This window comes from Brachyistius frenatus, unplaced genomic scaffold, assembly GCF_029030835.1.
Source record: "Brachyistius frenatus isolate BFR_SWC_R1_liver_20210118 unplaced genomic scaffold, ASM2903083v1 Contig_12, whole genome shotgun sequence".
NCBI lineage: Eukaryota > Metazoa > Chordata > Actinopteri > Embiotocidae > Brachyistius > Brachyistius frenatus.
This window is the reverse complement of record NW_027210611.1, coordinates 1,504,067-1,527,317: the sequence shown is the minus strand read 5'-3', so window position 1 is coordinate 1,527,317 and position 23,251 is coordinate 1,504,067. Positions and strand designations below refer to the sequence as shown.

The window sequence follows — 23,251 nt, the reverse complement described above, 5'->3', positions numbered from 1 at the left end:
TGCAGCTCCTTCTCTCCTCCTCGGTCCCAATGTGTAAGATCATTATTAAAATTGCAGCTCAATTAAGATAAGACTAAATTACTTTCTCTGTCTCCCTCTTTGATGTGGAGGGGAATTTTCTTCTTTCTACAGTTGAAAAACAGGCAGTTTAAAGTGAGCAGGGGGAGACGATTGCTTTGAGTGTGCTTTGATGTTGGACTCGTAGCATTGCATGGGATTTGGGTTTGATCCGAAGTGTGCATGATGTTTTTTTCGTTTTTTGTTTTTTAAACCGAGATTATTTTCTGACAAAGCTCCATTCTCAAAAGTGAATGCTACATCTCATTTGTTTCATTGCAAAGACCATTTAACCCTCTGGCACGATTGTGCGTGAGCATTTGTGTGCATGTGTGTTTCATTCCACTTTTCCTGAACTCTTCAGTTTGGTTGCCACAGGCCCTGAGCGCTGAAACGTGACTTATTTTTTTTCTGGGTCAGCCCGTGTCTATGCTGAATCAGTGTAATTGAACATGTGTCCTACCGCTTCTAGAGTATGAGGTGCAGACCAAAGGGTGTCGTGTGTGTACTAAACTTCCACGGGATTAAATGTTGTAAGATCTGATTGCTGTTGGCAAGAGACATGAGATAATAATAGAAAAGAACACAGAAGTAGAAGTAGACAGACTATCAGTGTCTTTATAAGTTTCATAAAGCATGGAAGATTTAAACAATATATTATTTTTTATTATACAATTACAAATGTATGTACTAATGTATATATGTATATATGTAGTACTAAAAAAAAAATTATTGTAGTATAATGTCTCTGCTACTAATTCAAGAACTGAGCCGCTCAGTCCATTGTTCATCATGGTTCTCTTTGTCTTAAAGTTCACGTATTTGCCTGACTTCTCACTGTAAACACAAAGGCAGAAACATCAGAGGCCCATGGACTGGGGATGTTTATATGAGCAGAGAGCCTGGAGATGGAACAGAGATATGAGTGCTGATCTGTGAAAGGAACCACCGCTGTATCGCTGCTGCTCGCCATCACACACAAACACCATCTGGCTGCCTCTCACTGCACGGAGAAGACCCCACACCTGCACACCTCACAGGCATGCACGAACAACCACTAACAATTTATGAATTTGTCCAAGCTGTTGTTAATGCCATTATTGTAAAGTTTTGACTTTTTTTTAGGGGGGTTGTTAGATGATCCAAATGTCAATGTGAGAAAAGTGGGGAGATGATTTAAGGAGGCATGTTTTCAGGGTGTTACAACAAAAAGCATTCAATCAATGCTTCACCCCCACTTTTTGGACATATTCTTTACAACTACTCTCTCAATGTTCACAGATAAAATTCTACTAATTCACTTGTTTTTTATATTTCATTCTACTCCTTTTTGTGCTCTCCCTTGACTTGCATCCTTAACTTTCTTCACCTCAGTGTTTGATTTCTGAATTCTCTTTACAATGCAACCAAGCATGACCAAATTAGTTAACTGGCTGAAGAGTAAACAATGGGCCGCTGAAAAAGACCGTCGGGAGGAAGGGTTTTCCTCTCAGAGGTCAGAGGGCAGTTTGTCCGTTGACACAAGCTCAGACAGCTGACATTCACTACAAGAGCTATGTTGTGCACTCTATATGTGGGATTGCTGAATTTGTTTATACATTATATCATATATTATATTTTGCCAGACTATCTTAGTTTAAAGAAATGCTTCTTTACTGAAAGGTTTTGTAGTTTTTTTCTTTGTTTTGTTTTGTCTTTTGTTATATGAACAGCCTTACACTGTGCGTTGATGCTGTTTTAGGTGACAGGAAACGTGTCCAAACAAAACGAATGCCGCCAATATGATCTATGCGATGATCACGATCACGTGTTGTTCCATCTGCACAGTTCTTTTCTAAATAAACTGAAACTTGCATCTCCGTAGAAACCCTGAAAATGTGTAACAGTTGAGGCATAGGTCAGTGTTATTCTTTTTACCAGTTTGTTTTTCCTTGCCTGTGTTTCACCTCACACCTTATTCAGCATAGTAATTATTCATCACAGCATGTTACGTACATGTGAGAGAGAGTGTGTGTGCGTGTGTGTGTGCGCGTGTGCGCGTGCGTGTGTGTGTGTGTGTGTGTGTGTGTGTGTGTGTGTGTGTGTGTGTGTGTGTGTGTGTGTGTGTGTGTGTGTGTGTGTGTGTGTGTGTGTGTGTGTGTGTGTGCGTGCATGCGTGCGGTGTTGGTCAGGAGGAGTGACAGGTAAATCTGTTCTTCTTGCTATTCTGGTTGCGGGGACTGATCACAATCTAGCTGAAACAGAAAGCAGCATGCATGAGTGCAAAACTACCACTTGAACACTCTCTCTCTCTCTCTCTCTCTCTCTCTCTCTCTCTCTCTCTCTCACACACACACACACACACACACACACACACACACACACACACACACACACACACAGTTAAATAATCCAATGATTCCTCGGAACCTCATTTACCTAAACATCACTTAACAAATCTGTCAGCGATGTTACAAAGGCAGGAAAGACTGAGGAGAGGGAGGAGGAAAGAACGGCATGGCATTTTTCCTAATTGCTTGTGTTATTGTTGACATTCTGATTAGCTGTGGTAGCTCTGAATTGTCAGCACTTTTTTAATCAGATGATTTCATGACCTGTTGACCACCATGTATGATCAGCAGAGCTAATCTGCTGATTATCTGACCTTGTTTTCTCTGACCTGATCTGCAGATTAATCTGTTTTTTAATAAATCAGCTGCAGTGTCTTGGATCAGTTTTATTTCAGTGTCCCGGGGAGCACAAAGCTGTTGCCAGCATTAATTCTGTTTGATTACATAATTTTATCTGAAGGTGTAACAAGGCTGAAACTGCAAAGTAATTCAAGGGGGAGACTGTAACAGATAGATTTGGTGGTCACATAAAAATCAATAGTGTACATATGATTCAATGATCTCAAAATACTGCGAGGAGCAGCACACTATGAACTCTGCCAAGAATTAATCGCCAGTGGGATCTATTGAGACTTTCTGTTGCTTTACCTCTTCACACACACACACACACACACACACACACCACCATCTCCCCTATTAAAATCAAATTTCAAGTTTGTTTTCCTCGGTGATCCACCTCCTGAGTGAACCCACTTTTTCCTTGTTCTATTTTTAGGAAAGATAGCATTTACTCTGCTAGTTGGTGTGACACTCTTTTTTGTCTCCTCTGTGGAGGGACTATATTCAGAGATGGGAGAGGTCACTTCCAACACTGTGTCTATTTCTTTTGGTCCAAACGACACCCATCCACCTCCCTGGGTTTGAAAGACGTGAGGACCAGGGAGAGTCGGTGAAAACAGATGTGATGTCGGTATGTGTGTATGTATTTGCATAGATGTTGTTGCACTGGGATGTAAATCAAGTATATATATATTTTTAATTATGGACCATTCTTTGAAAATAACGTCTGTATTAATGTCTACTTAATTTTCTGTACTTGCAGATATACTGTCAAATATGGCCTGATTTTGTGTCAAGTTCTGAATGTTAAGATGTTTTATTTTAGGATGAATTTAATGCCAAAGGTCTTCAAAATCATCCATGAATTAAAATGTTATGTATCTGCACTGAATTAAGAGTCCATCATTATTTATGTTGCATTTTTTTTCTACTTTGAATAAGTTTTGCTTATTTTTATTAGTTTGTTGTCTGATTGCTAAATGTTTTAAGTCACGTGATTTTGCCTGGAGGGAAACATTTGTTAACATTTTATTACTTAAAATATTGAGTTAATCAATGTTTTGTTTTTGTTTGTATCCCATATTGATCAGGTATGATGATACAAAACAAAGTAGGCTACTTTATGTCATAACAAAACAGTGGCACCAGTAAAAAGCAACGTTTTCACATATCAGAGGATGACGGTCCTTTTTTTTCTTCTTTTTTTTTATGTCTTCCTATTAAATAGAAACAGTTTTGATCTCTTTCTTACAGCAGTCTAAGTCTGTTGATGTTTTCATAGCCCAGAGGCCACCTTGCACCATAAATGAGATGAGATCCGCGAAAGACACAGACAACTGCTACTGTGGCTCAAATAGCAGTAGCTGGACACTTTTGAAGTGGCCCTCTCATCATGACACAAGTTACAGAGTTCAAGTTTGTCCAGTTTAGCTCTCTGCTTTAGCAGTTGACTGTTCTTCACAGATTATGTCAGATATGTACTGTTTATGTATGCAGGTAAACATCTATGAGCATTGTGTTCAGCCCCATGTATGTATATGTAGGCTATTTTATATGCTGTGTTACATTATCTCGTGAGGTGAGGCCTGAATTTTTCCAGTATAACACCAAAAATCACTGCAGCTGCATATTCTGTTGTTCTGCTTTATTAAGTTTTAAGCCATTTAATTTATAATCTTTATTTTATGAGGATCTTAAGAAACCAGCTGCTTTACTCTAAAAAGGCACAATGATCAGGGCGTGGAATCCTCAGTGGAATTGTAAAGTTGGCTCAATGTTTTCACAATAAAACACATGTATTCCCTTACGTGCCTATGTTGCTATGATTTAATATATATTTTGTATTTCAGGGTGTAATAAATAAATAATGAATAAACTGGCAAAAAAAATAGGAATATAGGAACCTACACACCTGCGACAGAATGGAGCTTTATTCCTGAACGACCATTCAGATTAAAAAGAAGCTTGTCGTCGCCTATGAGTCCTTCAAAATATATTCATAAAATAAAACGATACACTTGACAATAAATTACTGTAAGTTGTGCTGTATAATTGGGACATTCAAGTGCTCAGTGCGTAAAATGTGCTATAATTAGAAACCGCAGGCCCGAGCAGCAGAAAAGCAGGTTTTGTGTAACTTGAAGGCAAGTCTGTTCGTTCCTGAGGTATCTCGCCAAGGCTGTCGGGTTATTCGCAGGTCGGCCGTTTCCCCTCGGTCTGACTCCACACACAGTACCCCATTATCCCACCATCCCAGCGGTTATGAGGTCTGCACGAGTTCATTTCGTTTGATTTGAAGATGTTGCACGATTTGAAGATCATTATTTATTCCGAAGCCTTGTTTACAACTCACTGTCCTGCCTCTTTTGACAAAGCTCAGGAAACCCTTTCTTTGAAAGTTACCATTCGTCTTTAAAATGAGACATGCAGCATGAGAGGCTGCATGCGGCGGCTACTTTTCCTTCAGAGAGACAAGTGTTGGACCTCCAACCTTTCACTCGTTTGGCCGCAGAGCAGACAGAATTTGCGTCTATGAGCTCCTAATTAGAACCAGATGGCGCTTGGAGCAACTGAGAGCTAAAACACAGCATTTTCCATACTGAGCTGCGGTCACTCAGCCATACAGGTGCACACAGTCTACAGGGGCTCACATTTACTCTCTGCCTCTGCCCTCCCCCTTTACACCCAACGAAACATGGGATGACTTAAAGCGCGCATCCGAAATCGCGCATAAGTACAACTCTGTTTGCAGGAATAGCGCCATAGAGGAAAAGCTTTGACCATGCTGCACTGCATTTGTAGACATAGATGGGACAATTGCAGCCAATATAATAATCGAATAAGGGAATAATAGTCGATTCCTACATTCCCAAACAGTATATAAACTTGCTGCCAATTTTACGACCCGTAAAAACAACAGAGAATAAATAGTACGATATCTAAGGGAAACCAACTGTTCCGTCCCGTCTGCTCTTGTCTGTATCGAGTCAAAAAAAAAATCCTGTGTTTATTAAACCTTTAAAGAAATGCAGCATCTTTTCTTTGAGATTTCAATTCAGTGATCAAAATTTCAAAGGTAATTCCCGTCAACACTTAACTATTTGCCCTTTGGGTACTCACACCTGTCGAGGTCACAATAACAAGATAGTGTCACAACTGACGGTTGCAAAGTGGAGTCAACACATGCGTAATTGTTGTAGACATCACGGTTTTGCTCCACATCAATCCACCTTCTTTATGAATTTAAATAATGGGACTATTGTATATGTAGCCGATATTGTATCCATGCTGTCACTAATTCTGTTACGGGTTAGCAGTTATGTATTTTTATGTGCATTTCTTGAACTTTGACCTGACCTCCAAACACAAAGCCTGCTATGAATTCAAATTCACAAGATATTAAGTACGAGATAATTAGACGTTTTGAATTATTCTTTCATTTCCTAATTACGCCTAATCAATAGTCTTGTTTCACGTACCTCTGAAAAGCCTATATTGGGCGACAAAGCAACAATAAGATAATTGGCTTAAAAACAAAAAAATAATAATCCGCTTAAAAAAAAAAACCTGATGTGATTTCATTTCCAATTGTTATTTGAAATTCCAATCAAAGATGCAGCTCTGATTTGTTGACTTTTAAAGACGGGGCAGACATTGAGACTTTTGTCTTTGCTATGTGACCCAAAGCAGCGAGGGAAGTTGTGAGTTTTCAGGAATGTAGCGGAACGTTTCAGGAAGACGCAGAGTGAAGCCTCTACACTACACAGGCTCAAACAGTGGTCCCCAAATGTCTGCTCCTTAAGGAACGCTAAAAAAGACTTGTGCCCCCGTTTAATGAGATTTAGCCCTGAACCGCATCTGATTACAGTGTTTTGTTGTGATAAATTACTGCCTTAACCAGCTCTACTGTAGGTGGGGACATAGCTGCAAGCAAAAACAAAAACAACGAAACAGTCATTATTCCTTCCTATAAGGGAAATGAAAGTGAAATTAAATTTGTGCCTATTTTGTTGTGAATGAAAGGCCCCAGGCCCAATAGGAAACTGTAGGTTCCTTTCTAATTACAGTAGGCTACCAAAACTGATCAGTTGTTTCTGAAAAGAGCCACACTTGCAGAATTTAGAAACCCTAAAATTAAAAAAAAAATTACAAAGATTACATTTTGCTCCACCAAATTAAAATCGGCCAACACTAACTTCTACTCTCATCGTCCTTCTCTGTGTCTTTGTGTGTGCTATGTCCTGTTATATTGTTGAGGGTGCTGTGGCGGCCGACATCCTCCTCATTGACCCCCGTCTCCCTCTCTGCCTTTTCCGTCTCATGAAAAACGATTCCAGCTCTCTGATTGAATTTTATTCCTTCCTGACCTGGTCCATTCTGTGAGAGCGCCATCAATCTTTGGGCTAACACGACGTTTGTTTGTTAGGCCTACACTTGGGAAAGTATCTAATGACTTTTATGTGCCTGATTATGGTGCACTCAGGGAGCCGGAAGACGAACACGAGCAGCATGCACTGAATAATGTATATCCATTATTGTTTTTTGATAAAAAAAAATAAATATATAGACAATGCTTTACATAGTTTTTCTATGGTTTATAGTCTGAATGTGGCCTGCAGCTACCCACACGATGATTTGTTGTTGCTGTCTCTCTCGTTATGTGGATGTAAAGGCCAAGAACTGCCGAAAAGGATTTGAGGAGTAAACCCTCTTCCCTTTTAGAGACAGGGTTTCATAACTTGTTGTGATATGACAAGATATTTGATCATGACTGGGTCTGAACTTGGCGTCTTTCCGAGTTTGTGTGACATGTTGACATCCCCCTGTCTCTGTTTAGAAAGTATAAGTGCAAAAAAACATGTCAAATTATTCTCAAAAGGTTTGTGCGTAAAAGAGTTTCGATGTAAAACTAGGCAGCTAGCTTTGGAATTGATGTGAAAATTATTATTATTATTAGCCTACAATTAATATTATTGTTATTATTATATTAATGTTATTTTATTATTCTAGTAGGTATTATTCTGTATTATATTTACTAACGACTATCATTATATCCATGGTAAATATTTAAGTTTTTATAATAGTAATGCGGTAGCCCAATGACGACACTCGTAGGAAACGTACGTATTACTATCATTATTGTTTTATGCAGACTGTAGCCGTGCACAGTTCTACTCTCGTTTAACAGAAGTCTATTCAAATAAAACTAGTTAAAGAAAAATGTATTCTCTACATATCTATGCCATTTAAAATAAACATATATTAACTTTGAAAATAATAATAAAACTACAATTTAAATGAAATAAAAATAAAACAAAATAAAATAAAAAGCTGGTTTCATTGTCAGTGACAAATTATAAACGGATGTATGTTTACATGATTGAAACAAATCAATCCTTATATAGAAAAAATAAATAAATACCTATTTTTGTATTTTTTTTTAACCTATATTACTTTTATTTTACCTATCTTTTTACCTTTATTAACGGGTTGCCTATTAAAGTGATTGAAAGACACTGATTTCCTTTCATTAACTCTTTTGAGGGAAACTGATAGAATCTTTTTAAACTCCAGCATATATAAAAAACAAACCCTGCCAACTAGGATTACAATAAAACCTCCATTTGACGTGTCATTTGTCTTTGCAATTATTATACACAAACTGTTAAAAAAAAAAAAAAAAAAAAAACTAGGGTGAGTTCCATATAATAAAACGTGACGGTCACAGTTGTGTCCATTCGGGTCAGCGTCATGACTGGTGAGGATTCAAAAATCAAAACTGAAGTGACAACGGGACTATCTTTGGCATGTGCGGTATGATATTAAGTAAGCACTGGTATGCGCCAGTAAACACACAACGCAGTCCAAAACAAAGTTGTGCTGCGTGCAGGCTGTTTCTCAGGACTATGGCTCAGAGTCAACTTGATTTCTAATCATCTGTTATAAAGCCTGCACGTCCCGATATCACAGTGAACATATACATTGGAAATTAAGTAAAAATATTCAAATTAAAAAGCCTAGAAATAAACAGATGTTATGGTTTTCTCATGCGCACACCGATAAATGTACTTTTTTCATATTTAAGTTTTCCCCATAAGAAAATGAAAAGTAAATATGCTTCCAGTGCAGCTTATTCTTTTTGGAAATAAGGTCTAAATCATTGCAGCAGATTACAGTCCAAATATTGTAATATTTTCTCCAAATTATTCTGATAAACTCACACTATTCAAGAAATTAAATCTAAGGAATATCCTACTTCACACCCAGAACTAACATGGACCAGGCTGAGTGTAAAATATCACTAGCCTGCACTCAAGTCTGTAAGAAATGAGACGTAACTTTTAACTCACAAAAAATGACAATTTATTAAAGAAACAAACAAATCCTTCAGAATACTTTTCAACAAATGAAGAATCTTTAAAATAGTAAGGCGATATACACGTTCCTTTTTCTTACTTTTTTATAATGGAACAAGTTTTTGGGCAATTAAGGCAATTCAATTTAGAAAACACTTTTTGGTGTTTGGTCCATAATATCCGGCTACAGTTTAGAAATAAATTACTATATGCAATTTACATGTCCATGAAAAGTGACATATATTTAACAGATCACATAAAGCCACAAAAGCAAAGAGAGACTTACGTGTTATTTGCAGTAACACTGTTTCTTTAGAGAAAAAAAAAAACAAGATCAAGTCTTTTCTGTTTTCTGTCTCATATTAGTCCCTGTGGTGTGGGCAGGTAAGGAGGGCAAAAACACGTTGAATTTTACTGACAGTTCAAACACCGTGTGGAAAATATCGAGCCTGGTTTTGGTCAGAACTTGCTACAGTCGTACACGAAAGCTCCCGAAGTGCGATAGATGGATTGGCTCGGTGGGAATGACATCTGACAGCTGTTATTCCCATTCACCGGTGAGTTATTCAAGCCAATTCTTTGGGATTCAAACATCTCTCGGACTGAATGGAAGTTCTGCTGCTGTGCTGGGTAAGCTGCGCCCAGATGGCCCAGGTCTCCGGCCTGGTTGAGGTACCATGAGGTCAGCCTCCCTTGGTGGGGATGGTGGCCCTCCTGCCCAGAGTTTAGATTACCGTGAGTCAGGGGGGATGAGGTGGTTGTGACCGAGTAATCTGGCAATGTTTCGTCCACGGTGGTGCTCGGTGCCAAGTGGCTCGATCTGTCCCCAGCGTAAAGGCTCATGGCTTGCATGTTACAATGATAGGTTGCGTTGGAGGTAGTGGAGATGGAGTTTTGGTTACAGGGTGAACTATAGACCGATGTCTGATTTGGAGAATAGTTTAAGGACAAAGACGGTGTTATACCTGTCCTGGTCGAGGCGGTGAGGCTGGAGGTGAGCTCAGTGGCCCCCTGTGGAGACCCCCGGAGGGAGGTCATGATGTTGTCTACGCTGAAGCCCTGCGTCGAGGCCTGGCCGTGGTGCTGGTGGTGCTCGGAGCTGTCCATACCGATGGACCTACTGGAGGGGATGCTGTGAGGGCTTCCACTGGACATGCTGCTGCTGTCTGGGCTCTCGATTTTGGGAACGGTGCTCAGAGAGGGAGAGTCGGCCTGCGGTGGCGTGGCTGCCCCGTTCTCAGTCTTAATATCCTGGATCCTGACAGGCTGGGAGCCCTGCACCGGCTGCTCCTGCTCCCGGCCCTGCTGCCTCGGCGGCAGGTCCTTCTGCTGCCGCTCTTCTTTCTCTTTCAGTGCGTCCTTCTTTTTGAACCTCCGCCGCCTCCTCAAGAAGCTCCCGTTTTCAAACATGTTGTACGAGTCCGGGTCCAAGGTCCAGTAGCTGCCTTTACCGGGTTTTTTATCATCACGGGGCACCTTGACAAAACACTCATTCAGAGACAGATTGTGCCTGATGCTATTCTGCCAGCCCTGCTTGTTGTCGCGGTAAAATGGAAACCTTTCCATAATAAACTGGTAAATCCCATTCAGGGTCACCTTCTTGTCAGGCGAGTTTTGGATAGCCATGGTGATGAGCGCAATGTAACTGTACGGGGGTTTGACCATATCCTTGGGCTGAGGTTGGGGAGTGTACGGTCCATACGCCCGGGCCATGCTGGCAGGATACTGGTCATGAGCCGCGTGAGAGTACATGTTCATAGGTGCTGGCATCCCCGTGTATCCCCCACCGGCTGCGGCCCGGTAGTAGCTTGGGTCGCTGCTGATGTACGGCACGACGCCCAATGAGTTGGGACTGGAGACGGAGTAGCGAGCCTGCATGTCTTCGCTTTGATCCGGCGAAAATAAAGCTCCAAAATACGCAAGAATGAAAGCTCCACTTCTCCCTTTTCGGACGGCTGAGGTGCTCAAATCACAGTTCCTCGCTGCTTATACTTCAAAAGAAAAAAGAGGAAAAAGTCTTTACCCCAGTGCAGTTCGCTGTGTTTAAGCTGTCCCCATCCTCGTGTCCCTATGAAACACACATTGAAAAAGTTCTGTACTTTGGATATCCGTCACCACACAGGACTTTTGCGCAGTTAAATTCTTTCCTTTTTGCTGCCAGAGAAGCCCCGCCCCGAAAAGTGCACGAGTCGTCCAATGAGAAGTTAGGCCGTGCAGAGGGAGCTGAAAGCTGCTGGCCACACTCGAGGCTTTTAGAAAAACTAGAGGAGAGGTGTCGGCAACTCCCAGCCCACTCCAGCCAGGACTTCAGACGTGACAGAGCAACTCACATGTACACAAACAGATCATGGAGTGCATTTTCCCCGCACGCTTTGTTACTAATACGAATCCTCTATCAGACAGCTGTTTTAAGACAACAGAAACAACAGAGATCTTTCCAATTTACAAATCCAATAACTACACACCTTTTTGGACATTAAATTATTGAATTAATTCTGATATTCCCTTCCAAAAAACAAAAACAAAAATCATAATTTACGCAAAACACTGAATTCATGTTGCATGGTATGTTATGTCTCTTAATAACAGGTTCATTTATTGTCTTGGGTTTTCTTTTTATTAGAACACATACTGACACCTGTAAACCAAATGGCGGCGTTTACGTGCAGTTTAACATCTTTAAAGTGTATTTTATTAGTTAAAACACTCAACACCAGCAGCAGATCAAAGCAGCAAAGAACCTCGCGTCGTTTGCAATGGGCGGTTAAGTGCGATCTCATTACAGCGGGAATTACAATTAAGACAGTTTGGGCTGAGAGAGACCATGGATGTGAGAGTTTATTCAAGAAAAGCATCTGAAGACATGCGCCAAATGGGACGACCACGACACCTCAGATGTGTGGCTTTTCATCCAAACGTTATATCTGTTGACGGCCAATCGAGAATGTATTGGTTCAGTAACTGAATAAACAAAATGTGACTATTTAGCACACGTTAAACATTAATAAGTATTTATTTACAGACCTAATATTTGTTTTCTTTCCAACAATGCAGCTCTTTTATTGATTTGTAATTTAAAAGTCCCCTGAAGAGTTTCAAAGGTGTTTCATAGCAGTCCACGGAATTGTATTAAATAATGTTGATGCCTGGAGAGTAGTTATAGAAAGACAGAAAAAGTTCAATAAGCCAACCCTAAAGGCCCTTATATCGCCCTGCTGTTGAGGGTGACTTTGCATAAAATTGTGAATGATCATTGTGAGGCAAAGTTACAGTCCCAATATCGCTGTAATCCTCCGCAGGTCGTCTTAATTAAATGTCCGTGCAGTGGCCTGCTGCTCCGCTGGTTTCTCCTTACATGGACCCGGGCATGAACTTTTTCCACCGCCCTGGGCTGTTTACACAATTCACGACGGGCCTTTTACTTAATACCACGGCCTGCCCACCCAGTCCTCCTTAACTCTTTATTATTTAAAGTGTCCACGACTGCTGATAACACAGTGTAAAGCTGATTAGGTGTCAAATTAATTAATAACACGTCCGCGCAAATATTTGTGGCCTGATGGCCTTGTGTCTTTTTTTTTTTTTTTTTCTAAACCAATATCAGTAGCAACAAATAACGGGCAGAATTATTGATAAAATAAATCTTAATATGTTGTACACTGATGTAGAAACGTGTTCTAATATCATTTGGTCTATACAATTTAATTTGATTTAAATTTGTGTTTATTTTTACTAGTTTGTCTTTCTTTATTTCCATTTCTTTTTTTCCCCTAAAACACGGAGACAAGGACATTTGATCATGTAATTAATTTATAATATCAGGTTAAACCAGTGAAATGTGATTCAGCAAACTATTTACTAAATCAGATTTAGTAGTCTCTAATACAGATGATCCATCACATAAAACATGTGTGGTTCAAAATGAAAAAAAAAACCCTCACAATTCTGACATTTTTTTTAAAATAAAGAAGAGAGCGAGAGAGAGAGAAAGAGGGAGTGAGAGAGAGAGAGAGAGAGAGAGAGAGAGAGAGAGAGAGAGAGAGGCCTAGTCAGGGTTAATCGTCATAACTATGAACTTGGCTCCCTCTAGTGTTCAGAAAAGGGAAAGTATTGTAATGTGTCGTCGGAAAAGCACATCGTTCTTTGATGTCCTTAAATATTGAAAGGATTTTAATTGGACAATTATTATTAAATGTAATAAAGTCCTTAATAATGACTACCAACTTTAAACTTAAATTTCCAGAGATATAGTTAATTGCACACATACATTAAGTTGCTTAACCAGAAGTATATTCAGGGGCATATATATTTGTCCTCAGGTTTTTCTTCTAGGTATTGATCTAGATCATAATTGTGTAGATTATAGATATTGCTGAGACTCATTAATCTAGCCTACATGAGTTTCCTCAAGTAGCAAGTTGAGCCCCTGCAGACTGAAAGTTTATAGAACATTTATTTGAAGCTGCTGCCACCTCGCGACCTACTTCAGTACTACAGTCACATACTGACAATCCAATACTAGCAAACCATGATGATATGTACTGCTCAACGTGTTTGTCATTAAATAGTTGCAGTACTAAATAGATGCAACAAACCCAGGCAATTTGACCAAAAACGTACCTTCATCAAAGTGTATAATACCTTTATCCTTACTTTAAACGATAATAATAATATTAATATAATAATACAAGATCCAATAACAACTGGAGTACAACAGAAAAAGCAAGTATCCGCATAATTTCCAGAAATAAGAAAAAAAAATCACATTTGAAGCTTTGGTTAAACATTGACATTGTATTCAACTGTGGTATTATGTTTAAATATGGAGGCACTGGTAGCAATAGGAGTTGATGACCATGACATGGTTTGTTACTACTTCTCTAAACCTGGACTCTTTTTGTTTATGAGGCTGAGGTAGTTCCTGTTTTTCCTGATTGCACCCTGCTTCATTAAAGTAATTAGAAAAACAACTTTATGCACAGGTTAAGTGCATGAAATATTGCATCTAAAATTCAGATTTTGGGGGAATTTTGACCAAGAGGAAACCACTCTGACACACTCAATAATATCAAGCAAGTTCAGTGACTCATACTTCCGATCCATTCCTTTTGAAGTTCCCTATAATCATTCTTTCCAGTGACATCTTGAATTAAATTGATTTCTTCCAAACATGTCAAGTGTAACATACCTTTGAGCAACTGCCAACTACTTTCAGCATCATCTTGAGCTTCTCCATCCTCTTCCTCTCTTTCTCTTGGTTATGTAGGACACAGTAATGATGACAGCAATCATGTGCCTGAAACCAATGACAGTGATCACTATAAAGAACATAGACACGATACAGAATGATAATTGGCTAAATTGTTTCTCCAATAATTACGTTTACCTCATTTTACAGATTATGATACCTTTGTCAGACATTAAAAAAAAAAAACATTATTTTTAAGGATGCTTCCTTAATAATAATATTTTTTTCATGTCTGACAAGGGTATCATTTGTGCTACTGGCTAGCACTGTGAAAGTCGCTAATTGATGTTGACAGCTAGATTAATGATTGTTTACTTTAGCCATCAAATATAGGGCATCATTGTTGCAAAAAATAGTTTTATTAAAGAGATCTTCCAGCCAGGTTTAGGCAACGACACGAGTCAAACTTTCCTACTACTTTTTTCAGACTAAAATGTATTGATTGAAACCATTCAATAGACTCACATAGATGAAATAACAACATAAGACCACCTCGTTGTAATGTGATGTGTATATGTAATAACCGTCATTTGATTTCAGTTTTTTTAGTCAACAATGTTTTTGAACTTGGGCCATTTGGAGTTCACTTGTTAGGCCTTTCAGTGAAGCTCTTGCAGTACCACCAGGTGGAGCTTCTCGTTCCACTGTTTGGGAATCCCCTTGCTGTATGTTTTAACAAGTAGAGTGCCTCAGAGGCTAAAATTTACTAGCTGACTTTATTACTGATTTGCTAAGAGGCAAGGTTGCTGGATGAGGGATGTAAATAGTTCATTTGTATAAAAATGATTGTGCATGACCCTGTGGCCACATGAAACCACACATTCTCACCATGCTAATTTGGTGAGGCCTGGTTTTAGCGAAAGTTAAGGACCATAGGTAACTCATATGAGGAATGTAACATTTGCTATCTTTACTTTCTTCAACTAATGTATCACATGAAAAGCAGCACAAGCTCTGTTGACTGCTCAAATTAGTGTATACCGACTCAGTATAAATATTCCATGATGCTCAATACTGCTATTGTGCCATCTAATCATTTTCGATTTGCCAATTTAGAATATGACTGCATATTTAACATAAATCATAGATAATAGATACCCTAATATGTATATATTACACTCTTTAGCACCATGGACAACAAAGGATTGAATAAGCGTTTACAATGCAACAGTATTCATTACGCTCTTCAGCACCATGGACAGCAAATCAATAAACTCTTACAGATGAGTGAAACTTAACTTTTTGGAAAATGACACCACTGTTGTAAATATAACAATATCAAATGCCATGTCTACTTAATTCATGTGAATATGCATCAATCTAACTCCATAATATTTCTCAGAACTGGACTCGTATTATACATCACACTATTCTGTCCCCCAAAAGCCAAAATGAGTAGATTTACACACTTAAATTAGCCAGTCTATATGCCAATGGGCTTTAGGAAGTCAAAGTGAAGGCGTATTTTCTTGTAATATCTGGTTCTCAGTTTAGAACCTTAGGGAGCCCATATCAAAGGAGTAGTTAAATTTCAGTCCAATGTGTCCAATGTGTCCAGTTGTGCCTGTTTATGTCTGTGATTGACAAAGATGAATATCTGCTTTGACATACAAAAGCATCTTTGTCCTGATTAAATACTTTAATTACAACTTATTACAGCTCTTTTTTTTTTTAATTTAAAAAAAAAAAATCTCTCCTTAAATCTCCTCTGCAAATCGAAGTCGCACACTCATAAGGAATGCACAGATTTTTTTAAGCACCTCAACCTTCAGTCACCAGGAGATGGCAGTGCAAGTCCAACCAATAGGACTGTGGAAGAGGCATTTTAATTTGAGCAACAAAACTTAAAACTGTATATTGAATGTGCCATTTGTCCTTTTTTTCTACTAATTAATTAAATAACCATCTTTAAACAGCAAATATGCAAGCAAGCTTCTTAGGATAAACAAAATACAAGTTACAGTTGAATTATCCTCTGCGTATGAACAGCTCAACTGAGGTCTTTTTGATTTCAGTCTTTTCGTGACATAAAATGTGATTGGTGTAAATCTAAAACTACACCATATCTTTGCCCATATTGTAAATAAGTGCAGTACCATCTTGCTGTGAAATGAGAAGAAACTAATAACACAACTGGAATTATTTGCTGATGCTCGATGAGATAATAGTGTCTCTGAGGGGTGCCTACTGATATTTCGAAATGACAATTTAAAAATTCAAAAAGGTGCATTTTGTTTTCTTCTTTTGCTGCCGAGTTGCTGCAAATCCAAAAAAGTGATCATCCAAAACCAAACATTTTTAAAAGGTCAGGAAAAAAAGGGAAACAATCAGTAAATTAGATCATTCACAAACTCCAGTGTTTACAAATGCTTTCCATAATGAATCAGGATTTTAGTCATTTTAGGTATAATAGTATAGATATAATATTGACACTAGAAATGTTCTCGTAGTGGAAAAAAGGGAAGACAAAAGAGAAGAACATATATTCCTACGAAAAACATTTATTCCTCAAGACATTCAACACTTTTAAATTCTTTAAAAATAAATCTCTTTAAGGATTGACAATTGTTGCAGAAGATCAGCAACAATTTAAACAACGGTAGAAAAACAAAATTAGGTGCATGAATAAAGATTAAATCATACGTGGTATATGTTTGTTTTTTTTTGTCAGTAAATAGATATTCATTATCCATCTGCGTGAACTCAGTCAAGTAATGAGAATGTGAAGTGCCACAACAAGTCCCCACACCGTAACCATTAGTTTAAAAGGGATCTTTTCAAAGGTCAAAGTTCACTGAAGGGATTTCATTACTGCTACATGAGAAAAAAGTTTTCTCTGACTCCACCCTGGAGCCGAATTTAGAGGAAAAGTATTTAGCAGTTTTATTTTTGGAACTCGCTGCCCTCCTCTTGTCACATTACACATGGCTTTACGTCCTGATAGACACTTTGGTGATGGTGATGAAGCTGATGATAATAAGATCCTCCGGTGCTGGCATGGAGGGAAGAGATTCCATTTAGGTTTAAAACGAATTCCTTCCTGTCACACACAGGAGCCGAGTGGCTGGAATATCGAGACAGTCCCACTGTAAACAAACAGGACACAAGAGGTCAAGTCATCATTTCTTTAGGCCCGATGTTGCTTTATTTTGTTTTATTTCAAATTAATATTTGCTTCTTTTTTTTTTTTTAAATCTAGATGCTAGACAGGTTTCCAAAACAGTGCATGTTTAATGGATTTAGTTTAGAGGTACAATGTAATGGTGCCTTGCACTTTCTAATACCACTGAAAGAGTTTATAAATTGTAAATATTCTCTTCAATAATGATGAATCCAACTTTGACAAAGGTTGTCATTTGTCAGATTTGGATGTTTGGTAAAAAGTAAGTTGATGCATGCAAATGATTTTGAGATCATCTGCCGACTTTAAAAAATATAATACAATTTTACAAATAGCCTGTCAAATTTGCAGTTTATAATCTTAAAAGGAGTTAATAAAAGCAGTTTGGACCAGATGCTCAGAGAGTGATTTTCCTGAATTAAAAAAAATATTGGTGGAAGAGAATAAACAGATTAATATCAAGACTTGATATTTAGCATTAGTAAATTATAAGTAGGCTAAATAACTTCTTAAACACGACCACCAAACCACGAAATTACAAAATTTGTCATCTATTCTAAAAAAAAAAATCTACAAGCAGTCAAAAAAGATTTTGTCAATAAAAGAAATATATATATATATATATATATATATATATATATAGGCTGTTGTTATTTTCTAAATGTGTTTCAATATATATATATACATATATATAAGCCTGCAGGCATATATGTGGATCATTTTAAAGGCCTTCATGAATTTAAATTGAAATGTTTTTCTTTTTAATTGTTATGAATATGTGTTTGAAAGCTCGTTTAACAAAATGTGCATGACTTCTTTATGCTTTTTGTTGTGCTACAGTCATTGAGTATTGTACATATTTCCTCTTGGTTCCAAAGCATAGAGGCCTTTAAAAAGGCTTATTTCAAGCCAATCAAATATAATAGTATACAATTATAATGAAGAGTAGGTATAAGGCAAAGAATGTAATTATATGATGCATGATAATAATAAAAAATTAAACCGAAAACCAAAGATTTATTTTCTAGATTTTACTTGCGCGATTTATGATATGATCAATTGAACTAATTGTCGTTCTTTGTATTCAGGGGTACTCTTCTGTGTTTTACTCACTGCATTCCGATAAATGTTCGTTCAAAAACGGATTTGCATGCATTTCTTCTCGGAAAACTTTAATTTTATCAAATAGAAATTGATTGTGAAAATCTTTGCTAATTTGTATAGGTTACGTTTTAATTTATGTGATGTCTGAAAGTCTAAGACATTTGAATTTGACCTAAATAAAGGTGACCTCTGTTTTGTCACATAGCTCATTAGTTTGAGTTCGATATGGCCCTCGGCTGAATATATTGGCTCATTGCGGTGAAAATAGTAATGAGCAAACATAAAACAATAATGGTTATAATATATATATATATATAAATACATAAGTAATGCTCTACCTGAAATGTCAGAAGAATCTCTGGCATTGTGGTGCAGATACCCCTGATCCAGGGAGTAAGGTGACATCCCCGTGTGCACAGCAGAGGAGTTGGGACTGTTTGATGCCAACGACTGCTGTTTGATGTATGAAGATACCCCAGGTGCACTCCAGTGTGAGGCTGCATTTGCATATGGAGACTGACAGTCCAAAGTGCCGACCATCGCCGGGGAGGATTGCAGGGGGCTACTGCTGCTGTCCGGACAATAGTCTGCGTTGGAGGCCACCTGACATGCGGCCATATACGATGAGCCGGAGTTTGATGACATATGCGGGACGTGATGTCCTCCTCCGAGTCCCTCGAACCCACCTGCAACCGTATTACCCATCAAGTCTAAGTTGTAGCTGTTATGGCATAATGAGCCTGAAGGTGATTGAAACTCAAAGCTCTGCGGCAACATGGACGCACCAAATCCAATGCCATTCATCACCCTGTACATTGGTTTCAGAGCTTGGCATTTCCTACGAAACCCCCGAGGTCTGCGACGAAAGGAGCCCTCCTCGAACATAAACTCACTACCCGGGTCTATGGTCCAGTAGTGCCCCTTGCCAGGTCTGCCCAGACCTTTGGGCAGTTTGATAAAACACTCGTTCAGAGAGAGGTTGTGTCTAACGGAATTTTTCCATCCCTGGTATGATCCCCTGAAGAAAGGAAATCGGGCCTGCAGGAACTGATATATCTCGCTTAAAGTAAGTCTTTTGGTCGGTGAGCTTTGAATTGCCATCACAATAAGGGCAATATATGAGTAGGGGGGCTTTTCAGGGCGCCTCAAGCCGGAGTTTCCCTTTTTCCCTTTAGCGGCAGCATTATGCGCGCTCTCCATCACTGGCTGCGCGCTCAGCAGAGCTGCGCTCAGAGCACTGGCCGCTGGACTGGAGCGCAGTGGATTAGATGGATCCAAAAGCTGCTGGGAAATCTCGGTCGTCATGGCCGTGCCTCGTTTTGGAATCTTACACTGTGGGGTCTCTATAACACGTCGGCAACTCACTTCTCCTGTATCTCAAGCGCTATTAAAGGTTTCCTAATGCAAAGGGGTCAGCGTCCCTTTGCGATGCTCCGAAAGGCTACAACCGTGAAAATCAAGAAACGCCTGCCGCTGTTCCCCCTTCCTCTCTCTGTCCATTGCTGGCAATAATCCCACAAGAGAGAGAAAATAAAGCTCCTCGACTTTGCTTGCGCATATCCACCCGGCCAAACACAACCCGACCACCTATCAGTTCTTAAATCTCTCTCTGCCCCTCTATCCCCCCAAATCCCTCCAAGAAATCGCCAGGAACTACTCCCTCCCCATCTGGCCAGGATCCAGACTAGAAGCCGGACACGGCGCTGCAGAGTAAGACAAATCTCCTCCCACGACTCACTTTCCAAAGTACCTCTGTCCACATTTGACAGACCAATATTTGTCACAATAAAATGACAAACCATGATGAAAGTTAAAGAGTTTGCCCAAATTGAAACGATTCACCCCACTTACTGCAAACAGTGAAGATGCCTGCGAGCAGCTTGTAAAGTTGTACAGGGGAAGTCGTGACTACTGATTTGTTTGGGATGTGTTCAGGGTTAGGGCTCTGACATGAGAGGAAGCATGCTTTTTCCATCAGAGCGTGCCAGCAAACCACACACAGCGCACAAGTGTCAGTTTACCTCTCGGAGCCTGGATTACATCCCTGGAGAATTGAATTTATTAGAGATTTCTACGGAAACGATTCAGATGATGAAATATTCAAATGTCGTTTCTGCAAAGTCCGTACTGCAAATGGCTTTTTTTTTTAATTATTATTATTATTTTTTAATTTTTATGTCAGGCGTAAATTTATCGGGGGGTCACTACGCTTAAATCCTAAAATCATTTCCCATTCGCAAAGTTAAAAGAAAAGTTTAGTCTACCCAGACAACCAACGTCAAACTTGTGGCCACGCTGCGTCCAGAAAACACAGCTGCTTTAAGGAAATCAACTTTCTAGTCTTAGAAGAATAGGCCAAATTGGAAGACATCTATTCCTACTGAGTTCAGCTCGTTCAGGATGCACCATTTGTCTGAACCCTTTGCTGCGCATGTGTGGTGACTGAGGCGACAGCTATTTCCAGGGCCAGACAGAAAACATAAATATTGGATGCCCCTATCCGGCAGCTAGTCTCATGAACACTGAAAAGTACATTCTTATGGAATTTTTTTTTTTTTGCAGCAAAGGAAAGAGGAAAATTAGAAACTGTAAGTTAGTATTATTATTATAATCATCATAATTTATTTCCTATTATTATTGTCGTTGTCGTTATTATTATTATTATTATTATTAGTATGTTATACAAACCTTAGCCATGCACTTTTTAACGCTCGTTTTTACAAGAGTGTAGTCAGGTAAAAGTTGTGTTAAATACAAATTACGTGCTTAAGACCCGGAGTTGCGCAGCATATTTTTCCCAAAGCAAGAAATATGGGAAATTTCAATACATCATAATCGGCTCCAATGGCTTTTAAGCATGAGGTTAGACTAAGAAGGCGTGTAGGAGGCCCTTTACACTTGCAACCAATCCCTACTAGGCTTTCTAAAAAAGGTTTTGAAAAGTGTAGTCACATGAACACACGCCCTGAAGCAAACAGGTGTTAATGTTTCAGACGGGTGCCATTTCCTATTCGGCTGCACAAAAAACACGACGATTGCTCTGCAGTTCAATATGGTACAACAAAGAGAAACACTTTAACATGAGTCAGCATTTATTTTATTATTAAAAACATAGTTTTTGAAAGAAAGAGGAACAAAAGCAGCCAAAATCCATATGTTTAACAAGTTTGTTGAAAAAAAAAACTAGCAACGGTTCTATTCAGTAACGTTTCCGAGAAACATCTGAGTATTAAATATAAAAGGTTGAGAATGCTTTAAAGGGAAACGAGCAGGTACAAACATATACAGTGAAACACCATGCCACCACAATAATATCAAATGCAATTAAGTCCTAGCTCAAAGTTTTTTTTCTGTCTTTGGTCCGCTTCCTCCTTGGTATCCACCATCAGTGCAAATGATGATTTCTAATCACCAAATTAAAAAAAAAAGTCTCAATTTATGTCTGATATTACGACACTGTCTATTAAAGCAGACCGCCGATATAAGCGTTTGGCACGTGTGCTGCACAGGCGCCCACAGTCCAGGGTGCTTCAACGTGCGGAAATGTGGCAGGTGTATTTGGATGGTGAAACATTAGTTCAGTGTACCGCGGCCAGGTAAAGGCAGGGAGGAGAAGTGTGTGGTCTGTGTTTAAGTCTCTCTTGAACGGTTTACTGAGGATGCTCTCGATGGCAAATGAACTGGTAAACTTGGGGCGGGAGTCCGTCCTGGTGGCCGGGGCAGACTGGTGAAGGCTCTGTGGCTCCTTTGCATGGTCAGACGCCTCTTTCTCCCTGCTGAACGTTTTGCTAATGCGTTTTCTTCTGCGCTGGAACACCCCATCCGCAAACGTGTATTCGCTGTGAGGATTGAGCATCCAATAATTGTCCTTTCCCCAGGGTCTAGACGGGTCTCGGAGCACTTTGCGAAAACAGTCATTTAGAGACAAATTATGTCGAACCGAGTTCCTCCAGCCGGTGTAGTTGCCTCTGAAAAACGGAAACTTCTTCATCAGATAGTCGTTTATTTCCGCCAAAGTCAGACGTCCAGAGGGAGAATCCCGGATGGCCATGGCGATGAGAGCGATGTATGAAAACGGGGGTTTGGGTCTCCGCGTGTACGGCTTGGACATTTTGCTGCTCCCGCACGGAGTAACAGGTGGGGGGCTGTGCGCCACGCAGTCCCCATCCGACCCCAGTTCCTCCTCAGCAGAGAGAGGGGATCGCGCATTCCCCTCTGCATCACTGGACATCTCGGAACTTTTCACGTCATAGTGGCTTCCACACAACACCTCCAGCTTCATGCTTATTGTGGAGCTGAGTAGGATCTGTCCAGTCTTAAACCCCCAGAAGCGAAAGTCCGCAGCCTTTGGTGCGTCAAGACGCGGAGTTTCTTGAGCTGAATCCAAACAAGTGTGTCCTTGCAAGCGCACCTGTCTCACCCGTCTCACCTAAAGCTTGTGTGAGGAGCAGTTTATAGCCGGCTCACCTCAGGACCAACCCAAGAAGGCGGGGCTAGACAATTTCAAAAGATCTGGAGCATGACAACTCATCTTCACAGTGCACGAATGATTGTCCATCATGAAACACTGATCATATTAACAGCTTCATAATAATCATACTATTTTTTAGTAAATAGCAAGAGATTATGTTCACCCAGCACCCCATTAATTTCAGGTGTTTTGGTCTCACCTGTGAAATGTGATGTCAGACATCTT

The 23,251-nt window shown here is 39.4% G+C and overlaps 3 protein-coding genes across 3 annotated transcripts; all 3 read right to left on the bottom strand.

The window, feature by feature from the left end:
- Positions 1–9,072: 9,072 nt before the first annotated feature.
- foxc1a (forkhead box C1a) lies at positions 9,073–11,191 on the bottom strand. Its single transcript, XM_069692066.1, has one exon. The coding sequence runs from the start codon at positions 10,958–10,960 to the stop codon at positions 9,542–9,544; it is 1,419 nt and encodes a 472-aa protein (XP_069548167.1). The 5' UTR covers positions 10,961–11,191; the 3' UTR covers positions 9,073–9,541.
- Positions 11,192–16,887: 5,696 nt separating this feature from the next.
- On the bottom strand, positions 16,888–20,125 carry foxf2a (forkhead box F2a). Its single transcript, XM_069691938.1, has 2 exons — positions 18,894–20,125; positions 16,888–17,416 (listed from the first exon to the last, which is right to left on the bottom strand). The coding sequence occupies exons 1-2, from the start codon at positions 19,858–19,860 to the stop codon at positions 17,244–17,246; spliced, it is 1,140 nt and encodes a 379-aa protein (XP_069548039.1). The 5' UTR covers positions 19,861–20,125; the 3' UTR covers positions 16,888–17,243.
- Positions 20,126–21,636: 1,511 nt separating this feature from the next.
- foxq1a (forkhead box Q1a) lies at positions 21,637–22,967 on the bottom strand. The gene has a single exon (XM_069691936.1). It carries the CDS (start codon positions 22,835–22,837, stop codon positions 22,019–22,021), a length of 819 nt encoding a protein of 272 aa, XP_069548037.1. The 5' UTR covers positions 22,838–22,967; the 3' UTR covers positions 21,637–22,018.
- Between the last annotated feature and the right edge of the window lie 284 nt (positions 22,968–23,251).

What these genes read in the sequence shown, in the direction of transcription:
- foxc1a (XM_069692066.1), bottom strand. Translation starts at nt 10,960, where the DNA reads ATGCAGGCTCGCTACTCCGTCTCCAGTCCCAACTCATTGGGCGTCGTG.
- foxf2a (XM_069691938.1), bottom strand. Translation starts at nt 19,860, where the DNA reads ATGACGACCGAGATTTCCCAGCAGCTTTTGGATCCATCTAATCCACTG. An exon ending in AGATTCTTCTGACATTTCAG is followed by an intron (nt 17,417 to 18,893) that starts GTAGAGCATTAC and finishes GTTTGTTTACAG; the next exon opens with TGGGACTGTCTCGATATTCC.
- foxq1a (XM_069691936.1), bottom strand. Translation starts at nt 22,837, where the DNA reads ATGAAGCTGGAGGTGTTGTGTGGAAGCCACTATGACGTGAAAAGTTCC.